This window comes from Aythya fuligula, chromosome 2, assembly GCF_009819795.1.
Source record: "Aythya fuligula isolate bAytFul2 chromosome 2, bAytFul2.pri, whole genome shotgun sequence".
Taxonomy (NCBI): Eukaryota; Metazoa; Chordata; class Aves; order Anseriformes; family Anatidae; genus Aythya; species Aythya fuligula.
In genome coordinates, this window is record NC_045560.1 from 88,683,925 (window position 1) to 88,707,850 (window position 23,926).

The 23,926-nt window shown below is 39.8% G+C and overlaps 1 protein-coding gene across 1 annotated transcript in view; it reads left to right on the plus strand.

The window, feature by feature from the left end:
- VSTM2A (V-set and transmembrane domain containing 2A) overlaps positions 1-21,899 on the plus strand; it is an 83,880-nt gene extending 61,981 nt beyond the window's left edge. Inside the window, exon 6 of the mRNA XM_032182629.1 lies at positions 21,851-21,899. Within this exon, the coding sequence (XP_032038520.1) occupies positions 21,851-21,867 (17 nt within the window). The 3' untranslated portion in view covers positions 21,868-21,899. The remainder of the gene's footprint in view (positions 1-21,850) is intronic.
- Positions 21,900-23,926: the final 2,027 nt, after the last annotated feature.

Genomic DNA, 23,926 nt, shown 5'->3' on the forward strand with positions numbered 1-23,926 from the left:
ATAAGGGCCAGTTTCAGCTGGATCCAGAGGGAAGCACTGCTAGCCAGAGCAGTGCAAATAAGCGAGGTTGTTTGCACCTCTGTGAGAGCAGATTTAAGAAAGGGAAAACAACAACAACAAAACACTGCTGCCCAAAAACAACTGGGACAGTGAGGAGTGAGAAACATCCCTGAAGACTCCAAGGAGGGCAGAAGGAAGGCAGGAGGGCAGGAGGTGCTCCAGGTTCTGGAGCAGCAGTTCCCCTACAGCCTGTGGAGAGGACCCTGGTGGAGCAGGCTGTCCCCCTGCAGCCCATGGAGCAGATCTCCACGCTGCAGCTCCCCCGTGGATGGAGGAGCCCCTGGTGGAGCAGGTGGATGTGGCCTGGAGGAGGCTGCGGCCCATGGAGAGCCCCTGCAGGAGCAGGCCCTAGACCAGAGCTGCAGCCCATGGAGAGGAGCCCCTGCAGGAGCAGGGGGTCTGGGGGGAGCTGCCGCCCAGCCGTGGGGGACCCGTGCTGGAGCAGTTTGCTCCTGACGCATGGACCCAGTGGTATGGAGCCATGTGCGAGCAGCTCCTGAAGAGCTGTTGCCTGTGGGCAGCCCCCGCAGGCTTAGCTCGGGAAGGGAACGACTGCATCCTGTGGGAGGGGCACCACATGAAGCAGGGGAAGAGAGCGACTGTGAAGGAGCGGCAGAGATGAAGTGAAGGGTCAGGGACTGACCACAGCTCCCATTCCCCTGCGCAGCTTGGGGGAAGGAGTTGGAAGAAGGTGAATGGGGGAAGGTGTTTTTTGTTTGTTTGTTTGTTTGTTTCCTCACTGCTGTAGCTTGTTGGGAAAAGATAATAAATTTGATTAATCCCCCTATTCTGAGTCTGTTTTTCCCATGACAATAATTGTTGAGTGTTACCCATAGTATGGTCCCAGATTTGGAGAAGTTCCTGAAGAGCTGCTGCCTGTGGGAAGCCCCCACAGGATCAGTTTGGGAGGGATGGCATCCTGTGGGAGCAACTCCATGATGGAGAAGTGGCAGTAAGTGACTGAAGGAGCAGCAGAGGTGAAGTGCTATGGACTGACTAGAGCCCCCATTCCATTCCCCTGATCCCACTTCATACCCTGATCCCAAGTTTCCACCTGGGGGGAGGATTTGGAAGAAGGTGGGTGGGGGAAGGTGGTTTTAGTTTGTTTCCTTTGTTTCTCACTGCTCTAGCTTGTTAGTAATAAGTAATACATTTTATTAATCTTCCTATACTGAGTCTGTTTTTCTCATGCTTGTAATTGTTGAGCAATCTCCCCATTCTTGTCTCAACTCTTGTGTGCTTTTCATTCTATTTTCTCCCCATTTCCCTTTGAGTAGGGGAAGTGGGAGAGTGATTGAGAGTGGCTCAGCTCTGCCACACATTGCAAGATCTAAGAAATACAAAGATTTTTCTCATATATGTGCTGCTTGGAGAATGTTATGTTTTAGGCGTTTGGTGTATACACTGTAAAAAAAAAAAAAAAAAAAAAAAAAGACAAAAAAAAAAAAAGACAAAAAAACCCTTCATGTTAATTAAAGAAGTTCTAACAGAATCTGTCTTCATTATTCAAAGCCTAACTAAAAATTCTGTTAAATAAATTACACAAGCTGCCTCTACTAGGCTGAGCATTGGTAACTTCACAGAGGGAAGAGCCATTTGTTCCATAGCAACTGTAGGAACTCAGATTCTTTCCTGATAAAGGAAAAGACTGAAACCATACACCATTTCTACACAAGGTAGCAGTCCCAAAAACAATTCCTTGTTATGGCTAGGGACAAGTTCACATCTCACCACACATATAGTGGTTCCTAATTTCCTCTGACATAGGTAACATAGGTTCAGTCCCTCTTCTCTTCTATCTCAAGCTATTGTGTAAATGATAAAATTATTTTGGAGATTTATGTAAAATCCAGAGTGTTCCTGGTCACTGTTACCAGAAATTGTGAATATCTAAATATTTATATTGCATATGATCAAATTATTTAACTGTCAGTGCTAAAAAGTGTTCTATTATTAGAGGAATTGCAATATGAATTCCTGTTAAGTCTTGATAAAATGAAGATGTCTATCTCAAGAAATGATATAATGTGCTTTAAAGATAATTTTAAATTGTGCTGAGTGAATTTTCCTGAACAAAAGTAGTAACAAACACTTGCTAGTATATTGTATATGCACACACACATATATAATACATATGGACACATATTCTAAACACTACTCAAAACATCATGAGCTGATGTTAATTATATCACAAAATGAAAGCACTCAGTCAATAAATATGCTAACAGTTCATTTTGAAACCTGACAAGTTTAAAAGATTATTTTATCCACCGTAAAAAAAATTCAGTACAAAGGGAGTTATTCAAACTCTGTCAATTGAATAAACAAAATTTATTTTCTCAGTTTTATAGCATTCTTCACAATTTCTAATCTTCACAAAAAGAAAGAAAGGTTATAGGAAGAAAGCTAGAAAACAACACTGGGAAGTAACCTTCCAGTTCAGTTAAACCCATACAACCTGAAATTCATTTGGAACAGTTTACAGGTTGTTTCTCCCTATGTAGGGAGAAAGGCTTTGTTTGTGTATACCATTCTTTTACCTTCAGACATAATTCACTGGTGTCTATAAATCTGTACATTTTTCTGAAGAAAAAGAGATTATTATAGTCTTCTGTCTAATTTTCAAGATTTTTAATCCTAACAGATTATTATGTGGGTAACACTCTTCGTTTTCAATTCAAATAACATAAAGTGTAAGAAAGGTTTGAGATAAGTCCATTGCTTATGGAACAATAAAATCTAATAATACTTTCTTCTACTTCAGGTTACTTGAAACATCTGTTAACATATAGACCATACTCCTTAAACTGTAAAATAGGCAATGTATAAACACTAACAGTGCACTTAAACATCACCATGATTCTGTGATCATATTTCCTCAATTAAAAGTGAACACTCATAGACAACCTTTTGTATCTGACCTTTCCAAATAACGTAAAATAATGGGAATACACATCCTATCCATCACCAAAGCATATGGACTGCTAACAGAAACAGTTGCATGTAAGTAAAAATATTAGCAGGGGGTACATAGAATATGGTCTCCCCTATGGAAAATATTTCTACAAAACAAGCAGACTGTAAGTTGAGTATGTTGCAGTGATTCTAACACTAACCAACACATTTCAAAGCAGAAGGCATTCATCAAGATACTCATTTTCACTTTTTTTCACACATACATTACAGTTACTTCAAGCAGATCTAGAAATCTGAAAGACTATAGGTTTTGATTGAACCAAGTGTTATTTCCTTACTGACTATGCTAATTCAGCAAAATGTTAAAACTGAGCTGAATAATCATGCAAAAGATTGAAGCTTTAAAATACTAGCTGAAACATGATTACACATTTTATAACTATTCACAAATCCAATAGATTCAAAATTTTAATCTTTCTGAAATTTGCTGAACTTTACAGTGCACTGCAGAATAAGAATTCTAACATTAAGAATTATTAAAAAACAACAACAGCAAAACTAGTGCACAGTATAGTTATAACTCCATGGAATAAAATTGCCTTTTATGTTTTTTCTCATTATTATAATGTACAAACCACATGTATTTCCTAATAGAGTCATAAATATATGTTCTATTATGAAACACATGCACAGGGTGCTTCATCAATAACTAGCAAGCAAAAGATATATTAATAATGTCTGCATCAGAATTTCAGCTCAAGGAGAATTTCAGCTCAAGGAGATCTAAAAGCTTCTCTACATTTCTACTTCCAGTTTCATGTTCTATTTTCAATTACACAATAACCAAAATGCCTAAATGTCAAGGTGCAACTGGCCACCATTCTGATATACAGCAATCAGCTCCTTTGCCAAGAGAATAAACGTGGAAGAATCTGTATAAACATACGCTATTATCATCCCCAAATAGTCTACTGCAAGCAATCAGTAAACTCCAAAGAACTTCTGCAGATTCCAAAACATGGGAATAACAGGTAAACAGCCTCTGCCTTTTGAATCTCAGAGAGGATCCAGGCACCACTCCAAAGAAAATATAGTAATGTCCTTGCTGAGAATACTACTCCAGAAAGTAATTTGATTCAGGAACCTATCCTGTCTTCCTCTAAGCTGTCCCTCAGTTCCTTTCTTTAACAACTGCACAGAGAGATTAGCCTTACCTTTCTTTCTTGGGCAAAGAAATGTATCTTTTGCCTGAAGAGGTCCTGCTTGAGTAGGGATAAATGCCTGGAAGATTCAAGATAAGCATATTCAATTGCTGCAGATGCTAGGTCCTAGTGTGATGACTCTGAACAAAAAGTATTGAATATACTCTTCAGCCATTCAAGGTTATTCTTGCAAATTCAAGGGGTAAGCAGGCTGGAAGCAATGTGTCTTTATTCATGTGTTCTAAAATCATCTTAAATCCTTGATTTTTTTTTTTTTTTGTTGTTGTTGTTTGTTTGTTTTGGTTTGGTTTTGGTTTTGGTTTTGGTTTTGGTTTTGGTTTTGTTTGTTTGTGTGTTTGTTTTTTGTTTTTTTTTTTGTTTGTTTTTGTTTTTTTTTTGTTTGTTTGTTTTTTTTTTTTTTTTTTTTGCTTGCTTGCTATGTTTCTCTCTAAATATGCAAAATTGACCACTAGGAAATACCAATGGAGATAAAACATCATGGGGAACTGTTTGAGATAACAGTAAAATTTCCACAAATGAAAAGAAAGAAGAAAAAGAAAAAAGAGAAGAGAAGAGAAGAGAAGAGAAGAGAAGAGAAGAGAAGAGAAGAGAAGAGAAGAGAAGAGAAGAGAAGAGAAGAGAAGAGAAGAGAAGAGAAGAGAAGAGAAGAGAAGAGAAGAGAAGAGAAGAGAGAAGAGAAAAAAAGAAAAGAAAAGAAAAGAAAAGAAAAGAAAAGAAAAGAAAAGAAAAGAAAAGAAAAGAAAAGAAAAGAAAAGAAAAGAAAAGAAAAGAAAAGAAAAGAAAAGAAAAGAAAAGAAAAGAAAAGAAAAGAAAAGAAAAGAAAAGAAAAAGGCTGACCACACCTTTGCATTAATAGATGTAATTCAAAGTTTCAAAATGTGTTTTGCCTTCTACAGGTGGATCACCATTACACAGAAGCAACACCACGCCATAGTTTTAATGTCTATATACTTAAATATATGAACATTACAGGGAAAGACAATTTTTAGCTGCCTGAAATAAAACTTCCAGTTTTGCAAGAAATGAATCAATACAGTTCAGCAGTTAAATATGAGAGAAAAATGACTGGAGAAAAAAATAAATAAAATGCTTTAAGGTAAGAGAAAAAAGAAAAAAAAAAAAAAGATTAAAAAAAAAGTAGTTATAAGGCCAATTATGATTTTTTCCAATCAAAATAATAACAAAGATTTAGTTTTATTTCTTAGAAGTTTAACTAAAATCTCTAAAATCTGTAGATGACTTGTAATCTACAATGGTATTTAGTACTTCAGCAAACCTAAGGAACAGAAAGAAAAGATGTTTTAAGTAAATCGTATATCATTTCTTGCTAAGGGTATTATACAAAACAACCCCTCTCCCCCCTAAAAAAAGCCCCACAACATTGTAGTACTCCAAAATGTATGGAGAATTCTATTCTTTCTAACTAGTGACTTCTTTTATATATTTTTTTTTTTTTTTCAGTTCATAATTTATTTTAAGGATTAGAAATTTTTAAAAGTTCAAATGAGTCCCAGTTGTCATGTTAAACCAATGTAATCACATTGTTATTTGCAATATAAATCAAACTGACACCTTTGTGGTACCATTGGGGAGTGAAAGATAATGGATTACTATTAAGGACCTTGAAAAGACAGGTTTCAGAGTTTAACAATTTCAGTAGATGTAGAAATCCTAAGAACGTAGCATTCTGCTTCCTCTTGTTCATCCAGTTATTTTCTCCTGTATTTAAGTTTAAAATATGGATAACATTCTGTTCATTAGCAACTACTTCCAATAACTCTATATTTAGTAGTGGCTTTGCTTCAAAGAGTCCTATATTGTTAGTAGTTTTACAAAGTCTCCAACAATTATAAACATATAAAAGAAGAGACATTCCCTACAGATGACACTCTGGCCACTGACCATTTTTCATACTAAATAACAAAATCTAATGGAATCATTTTTCCTCAGGGTTAAGACATTCTTTCTCCTTGGAATTTATATAAAATCAGTACACAAAAAAGAAGGTGAAATACATCTTATTGTCTGTGGCATTTATCCAAAATCACAGCAGAGCAGTGGCCATGTATATTCTCTAAATATCTTGTTAAATAATGTCTTTCCATTTACTTGATTGTACTTGTATTTAAAAAAAAGGAAAACAGCTACAAAAGGGAAAGAAAGGTATCTACTGCAAAATAGTCCACAGTACTGTAGCAGGTTACTGCTGCAATTAGAGCTGGAACATATACCAGATTTTCCCACCTATCAAGTGCATATTCTAATTATCCTGAAACAGTTTCTCAACTTAACTTTTTCAATCATCATAAAAAGGAAAAAATGAAAAGTTGATTCTTGTTTTCAAAAAGGTCTTAATTTTTCTGCGTGCTGGAAAAAAAGTACTTATGGGCAAACTGGCAAGATGCCACCTCTGTAAGCTCTGAAAATACACAGGCTGATTTAAGCCAGTAGACCTTCATTCATTTTAAGAAAACTGTGCTCACACAATGCAGTAAGGACACGAGACTAAGAATGCATCCAAACTTCCTTTCTTTCCCTGCAGCTTGAAGTTGTTATGGACTTTGCATGCCCAATATCTAACGACAGGAAAGAGTCTGAAAAACTAAATGTGCGTAAAACATAAACTGTAGTGGATGTAGGTGGCAAGATTTTGGTAACAGAGTGGTCTGCAGGTGTCATGTCTGTGAGGGGATATCAGGTGATGTTCTGCCTTGGACACAGCTAATTCTAGCCTTCTTTGCATGGAACCACAACAAGAAAATACAGCCTATCAGCCATATGTGTGGTTCCTCTCAGAAAACATATTAAGAAAGGGCAAAAATGACACAGAAGCAGACAAGAAGGGAGAAAAATGTGAGAAACAATCCTGCAAAAGCCAAGAGAAGAAACATGTGGTGGAGGTGGTCCAAGCAATACTTCTCATATTCCCTGAGGCTCATGGAGAGGAGCTTGGTGAATCAGGTTATTTCCCTGCAGTCCATGGAGAGAAGCAGACCAAAGTGGATATTCATCCTGCAGCCCGGAAAGGACTTCACTCCAAAGCAGTTGGTTATTTCCTGAAGGAACTGTGGCCCACAGAGAACCTACACTGCAGCAGATTTTTTCCTGATGGACTCCAGCCCATGGAAGGATCCCCATCAGAGCAGGAAAAAATTGTGAAGAAGGAAGAGTGGCAGAACAGTTATGGACTTACCATAAACCCCTGTTCTCCATCCTCTGCTCAGTTACGCTTTGCTGGGTGGGTGTCAAGGTGATGGACAAGGTTACCTACCACATCACCAAATTTAGATTTGCTTTGAACAATGACTGACTCATCAGTAACAAACTGACTCATCTCAAGTACTGTGTTCAGTTTTGGGCCCCTCGCTACAAGAAGGACATCAAGGTGCTTGAGCATGTCCAGAGAAGGGCAACGAAGCTGTTAAAGGATCTGGAGAACAAGTCTTACGAGGAACAGCTGAGGGAGCTGGGATTGTTCAGTATGGAAAAGAGGAGGCTCAGGGGCGACATTATTGCTCTCTACAAGTACCTTAAAGGAGGCTGTAGTGAGGTGGGGATTGGTCTATTCTTCCATGTGTCCGGTGATAGGATGGGCTAAAGTTGTGCCAGGAGAGGTTTAGGTTGGATATTAGGAAAAACTTCTGTATCAAAAGGGTTGTTAGGCATTGGAATGGGCTGCCCAGGGAAGTGGTTGAGTCACCATCTCTGGAGGTCACCATCTCTGGAGGTAAGCTCTACATTTAGATGTAGAGCTTAGTGATATGGTCTAGTGGAGGACCGGTTAGTGTTAGGTCACTTAGTTAGATTAAGTGACCTTGGAGGTCTCTTCCAACCTAGATGATTCTGTGGTCTCTCTTTAGTCCAAATGTCCAACTCAAATAATTGTTGCTTGGTTCACTATAGCATCAAAGAGTCCAAACAAATATTCCTAAATGTCAGAAGAGGGAAATATTAAAATTAGATCCGTAATTGGTTAAATAAGTTTTAAAGATATAGTAGCAAGTTACCAGTTATACTAAAACCTAAGCTTTAGTAGCTTCCCTGCCTCCTTTGAGGTCACTCTTAGAATCTACTGTTTCATTTTGTTTTCCTTTTTTGTACCAGTTCTCAAAATGTTGTCAATGAATACAAACTGCATGCTGTAGTTTATCTATGATTTATGATTATGATTTATCTTTAATCATCTTCAAGTAATACATAAATGTAACACTGAAAATTTGGCCTGTTGTCTAGTTTCTTTTCTTCTAATTTCTATCAACATTGACTCCACGCTACTCCTGAGGCAGATTTCTATTTAATTACTTTAAAATATTTTGTGAAGAACAAAGTGAAATTTAACCCTCTTATAATTTCTTCAGTTCCTTCTTGCATAGAGAAATCTCACTTGCAGATTAATCCACAGATAAACAAGGCAAAGGTTTCCATTATCCTATAATTCATGCTCAAAATAAAGATTGCCCAACATCAGGAAGGGAAATTCCTGTTGTCTACCACACCTCAGGAAATACTCACCTCAGTGCATGTTTTAATGAGGAAAATAAATATTGACTCCCCAGAACTATAGTTCACAGAAATCGTTAAATATCTATGTGTATTTGGATCAAGCATTTGCTGGAGCCCTTGGACTTAGTTGTTGGACCTGGTGAACATCAGCAATTACTGTTAACTCAACAGTGGAAAGGGTCAGGCCATCAAGTACTGAAATACTGAAATTCAGGGAGAGTCTCGATTGACTTCTGAATTAAACCAGTAAAAAGAACAGTGTAAAAATTGAAACAAAAGCAAGAATAATGCCTTCACTATATACAGGAAATAATCAATTATATTTAGGCACATAAATAGTGGCAATCTAGTAGCAATTGGAACTTCCAAACTGCTGACCACTTTGAGATGCAGCATTAGCTGCTCATCTTGCTGGAGAGAGCAGAAGTCAAGCTGTTGTCCAGGAAGTAAATTAAAGGTTAGAAGATCTAAATTAAGCATCTGAAATCTTTTGAAAACTGGAAAGCCTTGTATAAAGAAACTTTCTAGAAGTTGATCTGGTTTGTTTGCCTTTCAGATGAGAATATTAAAGAATGTATATTTTTTTCTATTTTTAGCTTTCTGTATCTACTATTTGTTATAGCACATCACCATGGGCAAGGCTACTTTCTACTACAAGTTTCATGATATGTTTGAGTTAAATTATTGTGTCTCCTGGTATTATGAGTGTCACAGATACATAACAAGTTTTAAATTAAAAAAATAAAATCCATATTTGCTTGCTATTAAATATCATAAGCTTACCTTACCGGCCTATAAATGAGGCCTATAATTTTGTTGTTGTTACATAACAATCCATTTAGAATCATAGAATCATAGAATATCCTGAATTGGAGGGAACCCATAAGTATCATTGAGTCCAATGCCTGGCACCACACAGGTCTACTCAAAAATTCAGACCATAAGATTAAGTGTACAGTCCAAACATTTCTTAAACTCTTGCAGGCTTGATGCCATGACTATGTCCCTGGGGAGCCTGTTCCAGTGCATGACAACCCTCTGAGTGAAGAACCTCTTCCTGATATCCAGCCTGAACTTCCTCTGTTGCAGCTTGACTCCATTCCCACAGGTCCTATCACTAGTCACTAAAGAGATCAGTGCCTGCCTCTCCACTCCCCCTTGTGAGGAAGCTGTAGACCGCGCTGAGGTCTCCCCTCAGCTTCCTCTTTTCCAGGCTAAACAGACCAAGTGACCTTAGATGTTCTTCATACATCTTCCCCTCTGGGCCCTTCACCACCTTCATAGCCCTCCTCTCGATATTCTCCAACAGTTTTACATCCTTTTTGTCCTGTGGTGCCCAGAACTGCACACAGTACTTGAGGTGAGGCTGCACCAATGCAAAGTAGAGCGGGACAATCCCTTCCCTCAATCGACTAACAATGCCATGCTTGATGTACCCCATGATATGGTTGGCCCTCCTGGCTGCCAGGGCACACTGCTGACTCATGTTCAACTTGCTATCACTCACAACCCCCAGATCCCTCTCTGCAGGGCTGCTCTCCAGCATCTCGTTGCCCAGTCTGTACGTATAGCCAGGTGCAGGACCCGGCACTTGTTCTTGTTAATCTTCATGCTGTTGGTGATTTTCCATCTCTCCAGTCTGTCCAGATCTCTCTGCAAGGCCTTTCCACCCTCATCTGAGTCTACTCCTCCAAGTTTGGTGCCATCAGCAAATTTGCTCAAAACACCTTCTAGTCCTACATCTAAATCGTTTATAAAAACATTGAAGAGGACCAGCCCTAAAATGGAGCCTTGAGGGACCCCACTAGCGACCATGCGCCAGCCTGATGTGGCCCCATTTACCACAAGCCCTTGAGCCCTGCCTGTCAGCCAATTGCTCATCCACCATATGATGTGTTTGTTAAGTTGTATGCTGGACATTTTGTCCAGTAGGATCCCACGGGAAACTGTGTCAAAAGCTTTGCTCAAGTCCAAAAAGATTACATCAGCTGGTTTCCCTTGATCAACTGCATGGGTGATCTTATCATAAAAGGAATTCAGATTTGTTAGGCAGGACCTACCCCTCATGAACCCATGTTGGCTGGGACCAATGACTGCATTGTCCCCCAGGTGCGCTTCAAGAACTTCAAGGATCATCTTCTCCAGAATTTTACCAGGCGCTGATGTGAGACTGACAGGCCACGATCTATTTTCTTGCCCTTCTTGAAAATTGGTACGACATTTGCCAGCTTCCAGTCCACTGAGACCTCTCCAGATTCACAAGATCATTGAAAAATAATTGAGAGAGGTCCCGCGATGGCGTCAGCCAGCTCCTTAATCACCCTGAGATGAATCCGACCCGGTCCCACAGACTTGTATAGATCCAGGTGGAGCAGCAAATCCCGCACACGTTCAGGGGCGGTTGGGAGTTGATCATTCCCACCATTGCGGTCCTCCAGCTCAGGGCACCTGGGGTGTATTTACTTCGGCTGCGTAGAAGCTATCACGCATAAATGCCAGGCTCCGGATCCTCACTCACTATTCAGGTCAAGGACTGGGCTGCAAGTTTTGGCTTTAATTTGGTTACGTGCCTACATTGCTGTTTCCTGGCAGGTCATGGGAAGAAGGTTGGCTGGCTTGCGGCAGCTTACGTGCACAAGGCTTTTAGGCTGCAGCCAAAGCGTTCCTCTAGATCTGGAAGTTTGAAGATGGTTGGAAAAGCCATCTGAGTGGTTAGAAAGCTGCCTGGCAGAGAAGGACCTGGGAGTACTGGTGGCTAGTCGACTGAATATGAGCCAGCAGTGTGCTCAGGTGGCCAAGAAGGCCAACAGCATCCTGGCTTGTACAAGAAACGGCGTGGCCAGCAGGACTAAGGAAGCCATTGTGCCCCTGTACTTGGCTCTGGTGAGGCCGCACCCCAAGTACTATGTTCAGTTCTGGGCCCCTCGCTATAAGAAGGATATTGAGGGGCTCCAGTGAGTCCAAGGAAGGGCAAAAAAGCTGGTGAGGGATCTGGGGAAGAAGTCTTATGAGGAGCGGCTGAGGGAGCTGGGATTGTTTGGTCTGGAGAAGAGGAGGCTCAAGGGCGACTTTATCGCACTCTACAGATACCTTAAAGGAGGCTGTAGCGAGGTGGGGGTTGGTCTGTTCTCACATGTGCCTGGTGAGAGGACGAGGGGGAATGGGCTAAAGTTGCACCAGGGGAGGTGTAGGCTGGATGTTAGGAAGAACTTCTTCACCAAAAGGGTCGTTAGGCATTGGAACGGGCTGCCCAGGGGAGTGGTAACGGGCTGCCCAGGGGAGTGGTCGAGTCACCATCCCTGGAGGTCTTTAAAAGATGTTTAGGTGTGGAGCTTAGGGATATGGCTTAGTGGAGGACTTGTTAGTGTTACGTCAGAGGTTGGACTATGTGATCTTGGAGGTCTCTTCCAACCTAGGTGATTCTGTGTTGCGGTCTCCAAGCTGGGATACAACCACCTGTTAGTTCGGCATAACTGAATTTTGTGTTCCTTGCACTAGCTGTTCCTTCACCTCCTCTTCAGAGACAAGGTCATGCATCTCTTTCACACTCCTTCATTAGTAAACAAACCAGGATAGATTAAAACCCCTTTCTTCACGTCAGTAAGATACCTGCCTTTGGTTTCAGTGAAAATTCAGGCCCTAGCACCTGAAGTTTCTTCTGGAGGGTGTTTCTTCTGTATAGGGTAATTTCATTTCCCTGTTGAAGACTTACAAGGACGTAGTAACAAAAGCAAAGGCATAAAACAGTCCAGGAGGCATAGGCTGCTTTTGAGCCTTCAGCAGACTATAGGTATGATATTATCATTTCAGACAAATACACAGTCTACGTAACGTGAACGGTTTCAGCACGCTTACACTCTGCCAAAAGCCAGAAAATGGGACCTTCATTTTATGACCAGATGGAAAAGAAAAACAACAATGACAAAAATTAAGAGAAGGAATTTTTCCTTCACCTAAATTTTATTATTTTGTAACTCCTTCAGGTGTCCACAAGGAATTATCAACACCCTCCTCTCCCCTCCCCACCCCCCCCCCCCCACCAAAAAATAAAAAATAAAAAAAATAGAGGGACATTGTGGCATAGAGGTATAATTTCAGTTCACACCAGAAGACATTCTTCTCACTGAAGTACAGCTAAGCCCCACAAAGCATCAAAACAAAACAAAACAAAGAAAGCCAAAAAGAGATGTATTTATGAGTTAGTTTTACGTGCCGGCATTATTTCCTTGTCTGGTCTCGCATTCAGGGCAAGATCTATCTGGGGGAGAACGTGTAATGCCGTGCAAGGTTGTTTGGTGGTATGAGCAACAACATGACTTTAAAATTTTGAGCTGTTTGTATAGAAGCAAAGTACAGAAGAGTACACTGTCCCTGAGGGCAACGTAGAAACTACCTGTTGCTTCTCAGGTTTAAAAGTTAAAAGGTGTAAGCAGCTGTTTGAGTACCATACTGACGTATACATGAACATTTTCCTCTCCAATGTCCAAGTTGGAGTGCAACATTTTTCATCGTACTCTCAGATCAGGATTCTGATTCTAACAATGGTTCCTAGTGCAAATTTCCAGAGAAGGGGGAAGCAAACCAGTCCTGACTGCTTTGAATGAGATGGAGAGAGCAAACAAATGTAGACGAAGAAGATAAACCTGTAGGAATGTTTTCAAATAATTGCCACTGTCCAAAAGCTTTAGAGTGGTTGAATCCTTCAAAGTTCATTACTGAAAACTCCGGCAGCATCACTGAATTTGAAGGAGTAAGATAGACTTGCACCATCGCAGAGCCTCAGCCACAGTTTAAATTGGCACTGCCTCTAACTTCACAAGAATGAAAGAGAAGAGGTCATCTTTCTGTCTTGTCAGCTACTGGCAGACCTAGAGAAAGAAAAAACAAGAGTTGTTAACATTAGGATGTAATGCTTTTTTTTAGGACATCTCACCAAATGTGTAATATTGAGTAGTAACCGGACAACAAATGAAAGGGAAGAAGAAGGAGTAGAAGGTATTGCATGGCCTTAATTTCCGTGACAATTGACAACAACCACAATCCGCAATGATTTCTAAGTGCCTTACACCATTGACCCTTGAGGCACAAAAATGGGATTCCCACATTAGGTAAGGGGAGTACAATCCCTCTCAAAACACGAGAGTCTGGGGACCGCGACTGAGTACTGAAAATCTTAAGGCTAGGATGTTCACGTACCAGAAAGGAAACTCACATTTTAGCACTAAATAACTACCTTTCGAGGCAAGCTGGGAACCGGTTCTTTTTAACCCAGGGTCCATTTCAACATCTTCAAAGCTAAAGAAATGGTTGACTGCTCTGTTGAATTGTGCTCCAGGCAGAAAGACTCACGTTGCTATTAACAGAAAGAGCTTAATACCTTGCTTCTATCCTAAAGATGAGTTTTGGATTCAAACATACCCCATCCAAGCTGAACCTTAACTTTGTGGGGTTTATATTCTGCATAAGAGATTTATAAAGTCAAGCTTCACAGCTTCTCCTCTGGATGCAGGAAGGAGGCTACAGATGTAGAAAAGGGCAAGACAACTTCCAAAACTAAATTGCATTGCCACAAAACTAATGTTACATATCCCTGCAAGCAGAGAAACTCCTTTGCAAACCACCACAGATGGTGGTTTTGCAAAGAGGGCTAAAGAGTGCAGAAAGGATTGCTTAACAACTGTATGCATACTGCCAACTTTATGAGCCAGTCAAACGGAGATGAGAGCTTGAGATCCCAACTGTGGCTTGGATATGCTGTGCACCACAGAACTTCCTCCGCAGAAGATGTCTTGTTGGGAAGTGCCTCTATTGGTGCCATCATCAAATTTGCTCAAAACACCTTCTATTCCTACATCCAAATTTTTTATAAAAGGATTGGCCCTAAAATGTAGCCTTGGGGGACCCCACTAGTGACCATCTGCCAGCCTGATATGACCTCATTTACCACAACCCTTTGAGCCCTGCCCATCAGCCAATTGCTCACGCATCGGATGCTGTTTTTGTTTAGCTGTATGCTGGACATCTTGACCAATATGATCCTATGAGAAACTGTGTCAAAAGCTTTACTGAAATCTAAAAAGATCACATCAGCTTGCGATCGACTTGATCTCAATGCCTTCTTTGCCTCAGTCTTTAGTGGCAATACCGGTTGTTCTCTGGATACTCAGTACCCTGAGCTGGTGGAAGGGGATGGGGAGCAGGATGTGGCCCTCACTATCCATGAAGAACTGGTTGGTGACCTGCTACGGCACTTGGATGTGCACAAGTCGATGGGTCCGGATGGGATCCACCCAAGGGTACTGAGAGAACTGGCAGAGGAGATGGCCAAGCCACTGTCCATCATTTATCAGCAGTCCTGGCGATCAGGGGAGGTCCCAGTTGACTGGCAGCTAGCAAATGTGACGCCCATCTACAAGAAGGGCCGGAGGGCAGACCCGGGAAACTACAGGCCTGTCAGTTTGACCTCAGTACCAGGGAAGCTCATGGAGCAGATCCTCCTGAGAGTCATAGAATCATAGAATCATAGAATCATAGAATATCCTGAGTTGGAAGGGACCCTTAAGGATCATCAAGTCCAACTCTTGACACCGCACAGGTCTACCCAAAAGTTCAGACCATGTGCCTAAGTTCACAGTCCAATCTTTTCTTAAATTCAGACAGGCTCGGTGCAGTGACCACTTCCCTGGGGAGCCTGTTCCAGTGTGCAACCACCCTCTCTGTGAAGAACCCCCTCCTGACGTCCAGCCTAAATTTCCCCTGCCTCAGCTTAACCCCGTTCCCGCGGGTCCTGTCACTAGTGTTAATGGAGAAAAGGTCTCCTGCCTCTTGACAACCCCTTGCGAGGAAGTTGTAGACTGTGATGAGGTCCCCCCTCAGCCTCCTCTTCTCCAGGCTGAACAGGCCCACGCAGCACTTGCAGGGCAAGCAGGCGATCAGGCCCAGTCAGCATGGGTTTATGAAAGGCAGATCCTGCTTGACGAACCTGATCTCCTTCTATGACAAAGTGACGCGCTGGGTGGACGAGGGAAAGGCTGTGGATGTGGTCTACCTTGACTTCAGCAAGGCTTTTGACACCATCTCACACAGCATTCTCCTCAAGAAACTGGCTGCTCTTGGCTTGGACTGGCGCACACTTCGTTGGGTTAGAAACTGGCTGGATAGCCAGGCCCAAAGAGTCCTGGTGAATGGAGTCAAGTCCAGTTGGAGGCCGGTCACTAGTGGCGTCCCCCAGGGCTCGGTGCTGGGGCCGGTCCTCTTTAATATCTTCATCGATGATCTGGATGAGGGCATCGAGTGCACCCTCAGTAAGTTTGCAGATGACACCAAGCTATGCGCATGTGTCGATCTGCTTGAGGGTAGGAAAGCTCTGCAGGAGGATCTGGATAGGCTGCACCGATGGGCTGAGGTCAACTGCATGAAGTTCAACAAGGCCAAGTGCCGGGTCCTGCAGCTGGGGCGCAATAACCCCAAGCAGAGCTACAGGCTGGGAGAGGAATGGTTGGAGAGCTGCCAGGCAGAGAAGGACCTGGGAGTGATGGTGGATAGTCGGCTGAATATGAGCCAGCAGTGTGCTCAGGTGGCCAAGAAGGCCAACGGCATCCTGGCTTGTATCAGGAACAGTGTGACCAGCAGGGCTAGGGAGGTGATCATCCCCCTGTACTCAGCTCTGGTGAGGCCGCACCTCGAGTACTGTGTTCAGTTTTGGGCCCCTCGCTACAAGAAGGACATCGAGGTGCTTGAGCGGGTGCAGAGAAGGGCGACGAAGCTGGTGAGGGGCCTGGAGAACAAGTCCTACGAGGAGCGGCTGAGGGAGCTGGGCTTGTTCAGCCTGGAGAAGAGGAGGCTCAGGGGTGACCTTATCGCTCTCTATAGGTACCTCAAGGGAGGCTGTAGCGAGGTGGGGGTTGGTCTGTTGTCCCACGTGCCTGGTGACAGGACGAGGGGGAATGGGCTTAAGTTGCACCAGGGGAGTTTTAGGTTGGAAGTTAGGAAGAACTTCTTTACTGAAAGGGTTGTTAGGCATTGGAACAGGCTGCCCAGGGAAGTGGTGGAGTCACCATCCCTGGAAGTCTTTAAAAGACGTTTAGATGTAGAGCTTAGGGATATGGTTTAGTGGTGACTGCTAGCATTAGGTCAGAGGTTGGACTCGATGATCTTGAGGTCTCTTCCAACATAGAAATTCTGTGATTCTGTGACTAGATGGGTGATCTTATCATAAAAGGAAATCAAGTTAGTCAAACAGGACCTACCCATTGTGAACCCATGCTGGCTGGGACTAATGACTGCATTGTCCCCCAGGTATGCTTTATTAACTTCAAGAATAATCTTCTCCATAACCTTACCAGGCACTGATGTGAGACTGACAGACCTGTAGTTGCCAGGGTCTTCTTTCTTGCTCTTCTTGAAAACTGGTACAACATTTGCCAGCTTCCAGTCAGTTGGGACCTCTGCAGATTTCCACTACCACTGAAAAATAATTGAGAGATGTCCCACGATGACATCAGCCAGCTCTCTAAGCACCCTGGGATGAATCCCATCATGGACTTATATGGATCCAGGTGGAGCAGCAAATCCTGCACATGTTCAGGGTCGGCTGTGAATTTAAGAGCTTTTTTGTACATAAATTTTCAAGATTAATTTTTGGTTTAGCTTTAGAATTAACATTTTTTTTTGTAAATTTTCCCTAAGTTCATGTCATATATTTATTAAGATATAATAATAAAGACTAAAAAAAATCTAGTCTAGTCATCTCCAGAAAAAAATTTTATCTCATGAAAGTGAAATATAATAGCCCTCAATCCATCATTATATACAGGAAAACTGGAGAAGGACAATAACAATACAACATATCTCCTGTCAAAATGAATAATCACAGAAAATCAGTTAAATAACTGAATACCTCAGGACAGAGAAATTTGACCAATATGTAATACGTACAGAAATTTTGTTTTCCTTGTATATTGCAATAAATTCAGACTATAAGCACTATACATCATTTGTGGCCGCAAAAGCTTAATCTTTTGTGATAACATTTTTCCAAAGTTAGAATTATTTTTTAGTTTTCTAGTTTTTCACTTAAGAGAGACTGAAAATAAGGATCCATTCAACATGTAGAACATGTTTGTCAGAGAACTTGCCCTTCAGTCCTCTTTGCTCATAGCGTTGGCTTAAAATGGTAGGTTCAAAATACCAGAAAAAAATATTATTGTTGATGGGCAGCGTCTATTCCCTATGGCAAAGCAAAGATCCCATAAATACCGTGATACCATAAATACTGTGATCCCATAAACAACCCAAATGGTCAGACCTGTTCATCAGCTTGTGTTATGTTGGGATTTCCACAGATATGCTTAACTGTAGATTTTATATTTATGATAATAACTTAGAACTTAAAAATAAGGTTTAATTAACAATTCAAATAGCCCTTCTCTGATTTATATAAGTTGCTAGAAGATTTTCTTCTAATTCATATGCCTAGATTATTCCTTCCTCTTATGGTTTAGCTAAAGAGACTTATGTGGCAGCTCAAAACTATTTGCTAAGTCAGACTGCTTCACCACTTTGTCTAACCCATATCTGTTAATTCCCACCACTGAACTGCAATTCAGTCCAATCCAGTTCCAGAGAATATATTCCAAGCCAGAAGACATGCATAAACCAGAATCCAGGTTATCCCTTTTCTCCCTTTTAGACTACCAAATACACCTACCAGTGAAACTCAACCAGAAGCTACCCACTTTATTTTACAAATTAATGATACATTTCCTCAATAAAAAGTCTGTTTTTGTCTTGCCAATCTTCAATAGCCATTCCACCGCTATAATGGAGGTAAGTGAAGGCCACAAGACTGTGAAGAAATGGGTATTTCCTGTACTACTGGTTTTAGACTTTCCTCATCACATAAAAACAAGAAGAATTTCATGAAGAGTAATCAAGAAGGATTCAATATATCCTAACAAGAATGTGATTGAAAGGGAATGATCACAGATCATTTTCACTCAGCTCTCTCTCTCTCTCTTTTATTTATTTACTTATTTTTCTGTCAACAGAAGAACAGCATTTCCCCAGAAAGGGAAATATAAGGGAAATATGAACACCTAGCTTTCACTCTCACATGAATAAGCAATGTCAAAGACTGAGAGACTCACAGGAGTGTGTGATTTCCTTTTTATTCTATTTATTCTATTTATTTATTTATTTTGGCAGCTGTGCACAATTTTCATCCCATGAGGTAAGTTTTTAGTAGGACAGAAGGAATTAACTGAAGGTAAATAGAAAGGGAAAAAATCTCAAAAGTAAAAATCTTAATAAAACACATTTATGCAAATACAAAAAATAGGAGGATGTTGATGCAAAGGGACTAAAAGAGAGAGTAGTACACAGCTGAATCAAAGAATAATTCAGCACAAGGCAAGGGTAAGAATGTCCCAAATGACCTTGAAATTCACCTGGCACTGATGGTACCGCCTGGCACTATCAGGCCCTGAGAATCTACTTTGTAGTCACCACCCACTGATTATATCAGATGAATTTCTAGATATTTTATTCATTAGACTTTTTTTTTTTCCTTCTCTGGTATAATATGACCTGGTCTTGTTGTTCTTTTCCATCTTTTTCCCACCATCACCTTAAGGACCACTTTTGCACTGTTTTAGCTAATTGCTATGGGGGAAGTAAAATGACTCTAAAGCTATGCAGAGGTACTGTTTTAGTCCTGTGTTCACAACAGCATTTCATTCAAAATCACAACTTTATTTTTTTCAAAACATACCAAGAATTTTGCAGTTCAACATTTGTACAACATCATGTGGCTTGTCTGATGAGACTGGATGAGACAACATGTAGAATAGTACAGTTACTTATGACAATTTTTTTTTTCTCTTTTTGACTAAAAATTCTCTTCTTAGTGATTTGGAGAAATGTGTTTGTTTTTCAGCATAGACATACAAGTGCATGGGTTTTATTCAACTTGTTCTCTACATGGAAGTACTGGAACTTATACTTAGAGAAGCACAGTTATGAAGGTATCTGCACCACAGGAGGTTCAGGTTACAAATTAGGAGATATTTCTTCTCAGAAAGAGTAGTCAGAACAGGTTGTCCGGGGGATCACTGTCCCTGGGGGCATTCAAGGAAAGGTTGGACTTGGTGCTTAGGGACATAGTTCTGTGGGTGACATTAGTAGGAGAGTGGTAGTTGGACCAGATGATCTTGAAGGTCTTTTCCAACCTTAATGATTCTAAGATTCTATGAAAAAAATCTGCCATTACACATCCCAATACGTTTGGTCCTGTTTAGGAATAGCCTATCTTGGAGTGAAATTTTTTGACTTTTAGATTTCATCTAAGATTTCAATGCTGTTTCTCACAGTATCCTATTGGACAAAATGTCCAGCATACAGATGTAGATTCACCCATAAATACATAATATGGTGGGTGAAAAATTGGCTGACGGGTCAAGCTCAAAGGGTTATAGAAAATGGGGTTACAACAGGCTGGTGATCTGTCACTAGTGGGGTCCAGTAGGACTCCATTTTTGGGCCAGTTCTATTTTTTTTTTTCAATAAATTATCTGGATGCAGGATTCTAATGCATACTAAGCAAGTCTTCAGATGATACTAAATTAGGAGAAGTTGTTGTCTCCCTCAAGGGTGGAGAAACCTTGAAGAAAGATCTTGACAGATAAGAGGGGTGGGCAATCACCAACAATATGAAATTTATAAACAGGAAGTTCCAGATTCTTCACCTGGGATGGGGCAACCCTGACTATACATAAAATCTGTTGGATGAGAGTCTGGATAGTAGCCCTGTGGAAAAGGACCTGGGTTTTCTAGTTAACGGCAAGCTGAATATGAGTCAACAGCGTGTCCTGGCAGCCAAAAGGGCCAACTGTATCCTGGGGTGCATCAAAGCATGACACTGATAGCTAGTCCCACTCTACTCCGTTCTGGTGTGGCCTCAACTAGAGTACTGTGTGCAGTTTTGAGTGCCACAACATAAGAAAGACATAAGAGAGTGTCCAAAGGAGGTCATCAAAGATGGGAAAGTGTATATAGGGGAAATGTATTAGGAGTGGTTGAAGTCACTTGATTTGTTCAGCTTAGAGGATGAGTGGTGTCCTCACTGCAGTCTACAGTTTCTTCACAAAAAGACTAAGCTGTTCTCTCTGGTGATAGACTTCTGCCAGATCCAAGGGAATGGCAGAAGTTCAGGAGAGATTCAGACTGGATGTTAGGAACAGATTTTTCACTGAGAGGATGAATGGGCACTGGAACAAGCTCCTCAGGGAAGTGGTCACAGCATCAGGCCTGCAGGAGTTGAAGAAGCATTTGGACAACACACTCAGACCTATTGTTTAATTTTTAGGTATTCCTGTTGGTAACCATGAGTTGGAAATAATGATCATTGTTGATCTCTTCCAATTCAGGATACTCTATGTTTCTATGAAAACTAAATGGTCATATTACTAATACCGTGTGAATGAATGAAAGTAAAGATGCATTCAGTTACTGCTTTTTTTTTTTTTTTTTTAACAGAGAAGGAAAGCAAAGTAAGATTGACTTCATACCATACCTTTGCATTGACTTTTCCGTACTGACTAACATGATGACCAGAGCAAAAAAAAAAAAGTGAATTCAGAAAATGAAAAGTATATCACCAAGCCCAAATTTTGAGACCCTAGCAACTTGAACTCTCTTGCTTGTCTTCCAATATAGAAAGAGCTCCAAATAGAGCACAAAGCAAACTCAGCAATTAAAGTTAACATTTGTGCAAGTTCTAGAGTGGTAGGATATTAAAAGGGACAGTTTCAGTCTCACCAATTAAAGAGAACTGAGGTTATGCTTACTAAACCTTAAAAAATAGACCGAAAGACTAATGACTCACATTGGAATATACAAACTCAGATTTTAAAATAGTTATCTATACTGCTATGACAGCTGCTTTATAGACTTCATTAAATGGAGAAGTATTCTTTGATGCTGTGGAAAATCAGGCACACATTTGTAATGGGAGATAGATCAAGAAATTAAATAAAGAACTCATTTAAGTAACTGTTCTCTTTCCTAAGGACATCACTGTGAGACAGTTAAACTCCAGTCAAATATGGAAATATAATGACCTGTTACTCTTCTGTGTTTGTTATTTATAGGCATAAAATGCAACTGAAAATGCAGATGCAATGAATCCTTTCTTCACTACATACATGTACACGGTAAGAAAGCAGGCAAACAAAGGTACAGAGATAAGGGAGCAGAAAGAGGAAATCTTCTGATCAAAAGAAAGACCTTCTTAAGACCAAATGGATTTTAAAAAATACAAAGTGGTGATGGAAGGGATAAAAACAAACAAACAAACAAAAAAACTCTTTTCCCTTTCACTGACAATAAGCAGAAGCAGAAGCCTTGAACTACTGAATTGCTGTCCAGGAGATTTAAGACAGATGTAAGGAATAATGCTTCTCCAAATGACATTCCTACTTCAGAAAGCTACTGGAGTTTCTTCAAGAAATAAACAAATGTAGAACAAGTGCAAATTTTGTGAATTTGGTCAACCAAGATTTCCAAAATTGATAAAATCTTTTAAAAATAAACCTTTAGAAGATAAGGAAAAGTATGTTCCCTTGAAAAAATAACTAGTTAAATACAAGATGAGAACAGATAGAAGGAATTAAAAGACAATTTTCACAATGCAAGGAGTGAACACCTACTGAGTTCTGCTGTCAAGAATATTCACAAAATGATCAGGAAAGTAAGGTGAATAGTAAGGGGATAAACCTGACATTCATTATATCGTTCATGGCCATAAAAGTAAAGACTGAATGTGAAAAGCTCTAGAAGGGCCTTTCAAGACTTATTGAGCAATATGATTGGAGATGAAATGTAACTATCATATTTTATTTAAAAGTCACTAATACATGCAAAGTATTTCAGATGCTCCCTCCAAACATTTTTTTTCTCTCTTGTCTTAGCTGTATCATGACAAAACTAATGTTCTCTCTCACTATATAGAGAATGAAGGTACTCCTGGCAAACAAAAACAAAAATAAGAATTTTCTTTGCTCAGTCTAGATCTAAACCCCTTACCACTAGGAATGCAGCACAAACCCTTGTAATAACCAGAGGGATTACATTTTTATATAATTCTGTCCTTCAGTTGTAAGGGCTGAAGACAGCTAAATATTTCTATGTCATAAATGTGCCCTGATGTATTATAATGGATGTTTAAAATGACAAAAAAAAAATACAAGAACTGAAAGATATGCAAACATATTTCAAAACCCCACAGCCATTCAATTTGGAATATGCATTATATATAATGCATATTATATATATAATGTATAATAATGTATATATATATAATGTATATATAATGTATAAATATATAATATATATAATATAATGTATAATAATGTATATATAATGCATTATACATATATGCATTATATATATACATTATATTGTATATATACATATATCATATGTATTATATATATTATTATTATTATAACTATTAAATATAGAAATATTTTGACCATTTCATTGTAGAATACTGTAACAATAACAACAAAAGTAAACAACAACAATAAAAATCTCAGCATTTTAATGTCAAAATACAAATGCTTAAAAGCATAGCTATAAAATTATGTCAGGAAAGGAAACTTCATTGTTAAACTCTTGTTCCTAGTTGAACAAGATAATCTCAGCAGTGTTAAGAGAGTTAATCTCAGAGTGGTAAGAGATGGAAAGATAGACAGAAAGACCTAAGACTTTCCTCGCTTTAAGTGGAGAAAAATCTGCTGATGAAACTCCTATTGAACTACAGTATTTAGGGTTGAAAATATTAAATATTTTGTTCAACAATAACTTGATTTAAGTTTGTGTAAAGCAGCAAGAATTTAAAGCTTTCCAGTTTCAGTCATTTGTTCAGAAGGAAGCAGTAGCAGACCTGAATTGTTAAAATTGAATGTAAGCACTTGAATAATTTAATATATATTTGTTTTGATAGAAGTAGATGAATTTTTGACAGTGACTATAAGGTTATTCTGATTTGTATTCATGACAGAAAATGCTGATTCATTTGATATCTTCACATGGCTTTTCATGTAATCTGTGTTCAAATATTATATTTTTTTTTCCTTCAATGAAGTATAATTAATTATAGCTAGAAATAGAAAAATAGAATATAATCTGATAAGAAAGTATTCTTTGAACCTTTTTTTTTTTTT